The 7653-nt window shown below is 48.6% G+C and overlaps 1 protein-coding gene across 1 annotated transcript; it reads right to left on the reverse strand.

The window, feature by feature from the left end:
- Positions 1-2922: 2922 nt before the first annotated feature.
- On the reverse strand, positions 2923-5310 carry LOC109862091 (matrix metalloproteinase-24-like). The gene is made up of 4 exons (XM_020442004.1): positions 5058-5310; positions 4575-4974; positions 3799-4522; positions 2923-3303 (listed from the first exon to the last, which is right to left on the reverse strand). The coding sequence occupies exons 1-4, from the start codon at positions 5308-5310 to the stop codon at positions 2923-2925; spliced, it is 1758 nt and encodes a 585-aa protein (XP_020297593.1).
- Positions 5311-7653: the final 2343 nt, after the last annotated feature.

Consider the following 7653-nt stretch of genomic DNA (forward strand, 5'->3'; position numbering starts at 1 on the left):
GGTGTCGAATAAATCTGTGTCGAATCGAGCGGTGTCGAATCGTACTGTGGTCAAACGGAACCCGCCCCACTGCGGCTGTTGCTGGCGCTGCCGCAGTGGCAGTCCCGGCGCCGTCCGGGCAGGAGGCCCCTTCCCCCTGCCCGCTCCAGCGGCATCACCCGAAATGCCAACAGGCGTCACTCCCTCCGCCGGAGTCTTTCCCTTACGCCTACCACGGCGCACCACTTCCACCCATTTAAAGGGTGGGAATTCATCCTCACCCCCCGAACCAGCAGGCCTTACAGGGCTACGCTGTCGGGGGGCCGGGGGTAAATCTTTCTCCCCTGTCCGTGCGGGTTGAGTCCCTTTATGAAGGGGTTCCCCCTTTAATACAGCCGCCATCTGCTCCTGCAAAGAAGCCACGCTTCGTGGTAACTCCTGCAGATGGCGGCTGAGCCCCTCTCTGGGCTGATCTTCGCCCCAAGCGAGCCTCGCCGGAATGCCTGTACCAGGCGGGCCCGGGGCCTCCCTTTTTCTCTTCTCCCGATGACTTGGGGGAGGAACAATTCCCGGCAGGAGGGATTGACTTCCCGCCGGGACCACCTCGACCGACAGAACTGTCGGCCCTTTCTTCTCTCTCTCTTTCCTTCCCGGCCATTCTTGTGCCGGGGCGACATCTGTCTGCACAGCAACTGTCGCCGTCTTGCAGGGGACTTCCGCCAAGCGCTGTCCGGCCTCATGAGTTAACCTCATAACACTAATGTGGAGGTTGGCGTTTTCCACCTTTAACTCCTCAACCTCTGCCCTCAGAGCATCAAATTGCTGCACCAACTTTTGATGCTCTGCGGCAGCGGCGGCTCTCTCCTGCAGAAGATCGTCGCGCTCTCTCTCAGCGACACGTGCGTTCAGTCGGAGGGTGGTCTCATCCCCCCACTCCATCACGCTGTCTACTAGGGCATCGCGCTGGGCCCGCAACTCCAATATGCATGTCTTTATCCCGTGCTTCCCCGACCCCTTGAGATTCTTACTTATACTTTGGAGTCGGTAAAGCTCGTTCAGACGGGCTTCCATTTTCGCCCCGATGTTTTGGGGCGGCATATCGCGGTAGCATTCCTCCCCCGGAACGTCTGCGTCGGATCCCCAGAAGCCCTCCGACTCCTCTTCAGGATCCGCCTGGCGGCGCCTCTTTGTGGCCGCACGTGCCGGCCTCTTCTTTTTCCCCCCCTTGGATGACAATGGGGAGGAAGTTTTTCTACCGGTTAAAACCGCTAGCAAGCCAGCTTTACTTGACTTCGGGCCAGGGCGGCTAACGATGCCGCTCCCCCCAGGCTGGCTCCCCCCATCCTTCTTCGGACGCCTGTTGATAGACGTCCCCTCGCCCTCCGGGAGATGGAAAAACCCGGTTACGGCAACGTCCGGAGACGCCCCGCGCAAAGACCTTGCAGTCAGCGAGCTATCGACACTAGCTATGGACTACGTCCATGTCCATGGATGGGACATCCCTCGTTGTGCTTGCAGTAGCAATAGAGACCGCCTCGCCTGCGGCGCACGAGACGGCCGGCCCCTCACTCGATGACGACCGAACGGGGGCAGAGCCTTGACCCCCGAACTGCCGAGACCTGGGTGTCCGTTCACCCTGGTCCAGTAAGTCTCCTTTCTTTATGGTGTCTGACATCATAAAATTCTTTGGGTGGTTTAATTTCGGAGTTTCTTTCTCCTAGGACGATTCCCGGCCAAAGGTAACGAGTCCGTCCTACCCGGGTTTGTAGTCAGGGTTTTCCTTCCCCTAGTCCAGTGGCCGACCCGAAAGCGCCTCTCGGAGCTGGACACCCCGGATTTTTAGTCAGGGTTTACTCCCCTAGTGCAATTGCGCCGTGGGTGACGGAGTCGGACGCCCCGGATTTGTAGTCAGGGTTTTCTCCCCTATCCCAGTTGCACCGGCAAGAAGTGCTAAGCGAGGCTGGGAGCCCCCGGTTTTTGTTCAAGGTTTTCCTTCTTCTATTTCCTCTTTTAGTACAGGAGCTCCGCGAAGGGCCTTTCTGGCATGGGTGACCCTGCCAGGGAATCAAAAGATTCCCCGCCAGTATAGCCCCTTCGCTTCACCACTCCTAAGCCTGGACACCACGACAAGGTGGAGGAAAGTCGTCCAGGCCACTAAGGAGCCCTCCCCCAAGCGGCAGAGGGGAGGCAAGTCAGCCTCCCTTTTACCGAGAAGAGAAAAGCCGGGACCTAAGTCCTCCAAGTCGGGCAATTAAGCTCGACTTGGAGGCAGTATCCGTGCTCGGGGCGGGGGGGTCACGGCTCGGGCGTGACCCCCGGACCCAGCCCCAGTCATGGTCTCGGCTGCTTGGTCTCGGGTAAGGGGTACAAAATATTGTATTGACCTCTCCTGACTTTGGTCACGGGGGGCGGGGACTTGGTGTGGCAAGTTGGGGAACTTGCCATTGCACAAGTCTCCAGGGAGGGGCGGCTTGAGGAGGGCTATGGCCCCCTCCTCCTGCCGCAACCCCAAAGGCAACGGTGATAGGGGGCGTTGTCCTTTGGGGGCACGTCTTGGACTCGGGGGGGCCTGGAGACGTAATAGCCTCGCGGCTGCCACAGGCTCCCCCACTATGTCCGGTGGAGGCCATCGAGGGGTTTTAGTGGGTGCGAGTCCCACACTCCCCGCCCAAATCCCCACAGGGCGGGGGTGCATAACGCATTTCTCCTCGTAAAAAAAAAAAAAAAAAAAAAACGTACAGCCAACAGTTCACAATCGACAATGTCGTTGACGTCGAAGTAACCGCTCTGTGCGACAGCAGTTGCGAAGCTCGCGGGATCTGATGTTTCAGACAGGATCGCGAAATACCGCGACAATCTGTCTTGCACGCGAATAACAACGTCGTTCAAGTAGGCGACGATGCAAGCAACGCAATGTTTTAAGTTGAACAAGTTGCACACCGATTAGTGGGACAGTAATATGCGACTGGTTTTTGTAGTCAGACGTATGATCTTCGCGTTGTTTATCAAGCTGAACGATACCACCAGATCGTCGACAAGAATCGACGGCTGCGCGTCGCTCTGCCTCGCCAAACACAACGTGACGACTCGTTCGTTGTCCAACAACGTCTTCCACATTTCTGGCGACAAAAGCACCTCGTTCCCATTGTTGTCGTCTAGAGCTATATCAACGGTTGGTGATGCATCCTTAAATGAGATACCGATGCCGAGTTCGAAATACTTGTATCCTCTGTCTTGGTTAACATGTACTTGCGGCTCAGTATCCGCGTAGGTTGTGTCGGTGCGTCTGATATAATCGATGTAGGCTGGATGCCATTGCATTGTCTGTGAATAAGAAAACTAAAAACATGATGTTATCGTGAATAAAAAAAATAATAAAAAATAGAAGCAGCAAAAAAGAAAGCAAAACAAAAATATTTACTCTTGATCGAACGTCTTTCTCTTCGCGCCGTTGCGTTGGGGCTCGCGCTGAAAATCGATGGAAGGTTGTTGTTGTTGTTGCTTCAACGGAGCCATCGAGCGAAACATCGTCGAGCTGTTCTTTACGAAGAGGAGAAAGATCAATAACCCGTAGCACACAGGACGATCACAACGAGACTGACTGACTGACTGACTGTATGGTTGCCATGCAGCGGTTTATATATCCTTTACATAAATAAAGCGATTTCCCCCCACTCTCAACGTGCACACATACTATATCTACTCTGAATAAAGAGCGTGTTTATACTTTTCGAGTTGAGAAACTAGGGACTTTAAGTTGTATAAGATGTTTATATCCGGACAATGTATATCAATTAATCGCATATTAAAAGGTCCCACAGAGTGCATGAAACTGGTGAATTCGCTGAACGCGAGATATCTCTCGGAGTACAGAAAGTACACAAAGCCATCTGCATTACGGAAGGCCAACGACATACTTGGCGGAACTCCCGGAAACGTTAGTTTCAATTTGTTGGATTCCTTAATCCTCACGATACAATCATCTACAACGGCCACAGAGTCGTTGTTGAATATGACGTAGGTGTGTCCCATAGAAGATTGAAACGCAGTGTTAATGGCGGCATCGCTAGGCAATCCAATCTCAGAGAAACTGCGCGGCCAACCGTCTTGCAATTGTAAACTGGGATAGGAAACCAAGTACACATAACCATCGGCGAAGAGCACGAGCTCGCCGGATGATTGTTGATAAGCAGCATCCAGCTTTGTAAAATTGGATGGGAGAAAGCGCAAGTATTCTTTCAACAGATGTGGATAAATATGCGGGCCCCAGTTCGAAGAGGCTATATACACATATTTATCATACGCAATGATTGTAATAGTTTTCATCAAAAGTATTACATTGGGATTGCGCACTTCGCACACGTGCCTAGGTGGTAGCTGCTTGGGTTTACGTGGCAATGGCGGCTGCGGCGTCGTTGTTGTCGTCGTAGTCGGTGCGACCGTCGGAGGGACAAATGTAGAGACCGGCGGTAGTTCAGGTGCATTCGGGTTAGGTCCATAATGGTTGTGCACAGCCAGAACATCATCCAAGCGTAACAGGCCACTGTTTAACAGGCACGAACGCGTACTTTACCGAATTGTCGCGTGGACTGTGCTCTATTCCTATAGCATGTCCGATCTCATGAATCAGTGTGTGCAACAGATGATCCTTATTCCATGGATTTTCAGTGAGCTGCACGTTCCACTGTTCCTCATTGTCAATATGTATCTCAGAGACATGGTTGAGATCTCCGTTGGGATAATACGCGTGAGCGAGTACTCCACCTCGACCATCAAAGTCAAACGGGCACATAGTATCCGAGTAATGCTTGTCCCACATAGTGTGCCGTTTACCTTTATATAAAATTACTATGTTAGGATTGTGCACGCTGCGTGTAAAAGTCAGCGATGAATTAGCTGCCCTCAGAGCGAACGCAGCCTCCGCTATTTGTAGATTCGCTCTAGAAGCGAACAGAAAGTTCCATGTGAGATGAGTAGCCACTTGTGTATGTACTCCTTGTTCGAGTAACGCGTCTGGATGTCTCAAACTCCACAACGCAGTCTGTTCATTGTGCGCATCGTTTCCGCGTTTAATTCACCATTTATGGGTAGATTGTAGAATTCTTGAAAAAGCGAGACAGCGTGATTCAACGCGCTCTCGGAAATCAATGAGTTATCTACGTTGTCCTCTAGGTAACCGTACTTGCGTAGGAACGCGATAGCGGCCTCTCTTCCATCGACAACGCTCCTCTTTGTCGTATTTGTCATCGATCTCGTCAATGCGATCGACGTCGACGTCGCGAACGCGACGAGGAGCGCGAGAAACGCCAACGGCAATGCGAGCGACGTCATCGTCTTTGCGCGCGAACTGATACTAAATAACAATCGATTGCCGCGCGGGTGGCGATCGAAGAAGAGAGGGCGCAACAATCGCAATATTTTACAGAACAAATAACACCAATGTAGTTGCAAATAGAAAAAAAGCTATTGCACGCATGGCAATATATATATTTAGTACAAGGAAAACCGCAACGCTCGCCAGACGGCTGCAGCAGAAGCGTCAACGACTCTGGAAATCGCGAGACGTTTTATATAGAGTTGCATACGGAAGTTGCGGCTGATCTCGCAAATGCAAGACGCACGCTAAGAATAACGCATAGACTTAATCAGAATGCTGCGGATACTGCGGAGACGCTCTACTGTTCTCAGTACTGTTTCTAAGAGAAATAGTTCTGATTAGAACGTCCTGCAGGATGTGTAAACATTTACAAAAATGTGTTCAACCACATATTGTTAATGAAATTAATATTGTGCGGAAAAAACTGGTGCACATGCTGGGGATAAGCATCCGCTGCAACAAACTATAAAAGGATGATGCATGCAGAGCAAATATGTAGAAAGTTAAAAATCATAGCAATGGGTAGACTGGACGAGTGCGTTGACGCAGCGGACCGTATTGTAGCTGTTGCCGAAGCTTTGATCTGTATGACCAGACAGTTGGCGAATCAAATTAAAGAAGTGCAGAAGATCAATCAAACAAATACGGAATACGGGAGAGAGTTCTTCTTTACGATTACACCAAATCCTATGGAAGAGACGATCCTGCTACAACAATTGTAAGTGTCACAAGAAGAAAAAATAACTAAATAAATAAAATAAAGTAAATAAATTGAATAAATTAAATACATTAAATAAATTCAATAACTTGAATAAATTAAATACATGTAAATAAATTGAATAAATTAAATACATAAAATAAATTGAATAAATGAAATACATTAAATAAATTGAATATATTAAATAACAAGAAGTATATACAATTTAGTTATATATTATGTGTGTTCCTTTTGTTATAGATTTAACATACACCACCAAATATACATGTGTAGCGAAGATGTTGCAGCGATGACTTATAGCTCTGAGACCATCGTTCAGGATGGAAAATATATACAACAACGGATCACGAAAGATGACGATGTAGTCAAATAAAGAAATTAAAATAAATATGTACAAACTCAAAATATATACTGGATAGACATTAATGTAAAAAAAAAATAAATGTGAAGAAACAAAACAAAAGAGAAAGACTAGTCAGAGCATATTGTGTGTTTATACTTCCCTAAACATAAAAAATTATAGATCATAAGAAGAAAAAATTGTATACAAATTAACAAACCACACTAGATTTTATATGTAAAAACAATTCTTTATTCATACGCATATAGTGACATACAAATGGGACATATGTCACAAATAGTATAATAGAATGAATATATAGAGTAATATGTATAGTATATTTAGTTAATAAACAATACAAAGCTACAGGTCGCTCAACGTATCGTTCCGCGTTGACCACCACGCGTATAATTTACACACGTTCTCTATAGCGCAATTTCTCGAGTGGTTTTCGCAGTTGAAAACTCGCGAATCGTCGAGATTTCGCAGACTTTCGATGTCCTCATAGTCGATGTCGATGGTTTTGATGATGATGTCACAATCGTTGAGGACGTCGCCAACGATCTTTGTCAACCACTGCTTCTTCTCGACACCTTTTACATACACTAGTGTAGACCCGTTGTTCGGTGCGCTTGACAGAGCGTTTCGAAGCATCGGCTTCAAGCGTTGATATTCCACCGTTCCATCGGTCCAGTGCAGGCTGTGATGGTTGACCGTGAGCCAGCACGTTCGCGTCTGCTCGGCTTTTGTCAACAGGTTCCACGACATAGGTTCTCGAAACACATGGTGAATCAGCTCGCGTCCGTTCCGAAGTATCGCCGCTTCCTTGGTTATAAAGTTGTTATCTTCAATCATAAAACCTTAGAGATCCACGAATATTGGTATGCTCACCGAGGAACGCAGCATGGTGGACATCGTTGTCGTCGACGTTGACAAAGCGTGCGACATCGTTGACCATTCGAACGCGACTGACGACTGCTCTAAACGATACGTCGCACGACGCTGGTCAGCGGGTTGTACTCGACAATACGATTGTGTATGATCAGACTGTGACGGGGCAGCCCGTCACTGTAAATATTTTATATAAAATACAAAAATATATATACTTAGAGTATCCCGAGCGTAACATTATTACCCGTCCCCAAGTAGCCGTTAGACCGCACCGAAAGTGTTACAACGTGTACACTTTGCCCCGTCTCATAGAAACGCGCCCTAAATCTAGGGACCGCGAGCGCCGCG

Source organism: Pseudomyrmex gracilis, unplaced genomic scaffold, assembly GCF_002006095.1.
Source record: "Pseudomyrmex gracilis isolate BER0280 unplaced genomic scaffold, ASM200609v1 scaffold_1354, whole genome shotgun sequence".
Classification (NCBI taxonomy): Eukaryota; Metazoa; Arthropoda; class Insecta; order Hymenoptera; family Formicidae; genus Pseudomyrmex; species Pseudomyrmex gracilis.

What these genes read in the sequence shown, in the direction of transcription:
- LOC109862091 (XM_020442004.1), bottom strand. Translation starts at nt 5,310, where the DNA reads ATGACGTCGCTCGCATTGCCGTTGGCGTTTCTCGCGCTCCTCGTCGCG. An exon ending in CTACAATCTACCCATAAATG is followed by an intron (nt 4,975 to 5,057) that starts GTGAATTAAACG and finishes TACTCGAACAAG; the next exon opens with GAGTACATACACAAGTGGCT. An exon ending in GGACATGCTATAGGAATAGA is followed by an intron (nt 4,523 to 4,574) that starts GCACAGTCCACG and finishes CCTGTTAAACAG; the next exon opens with TGGCCTGTTACGCTTGGATG.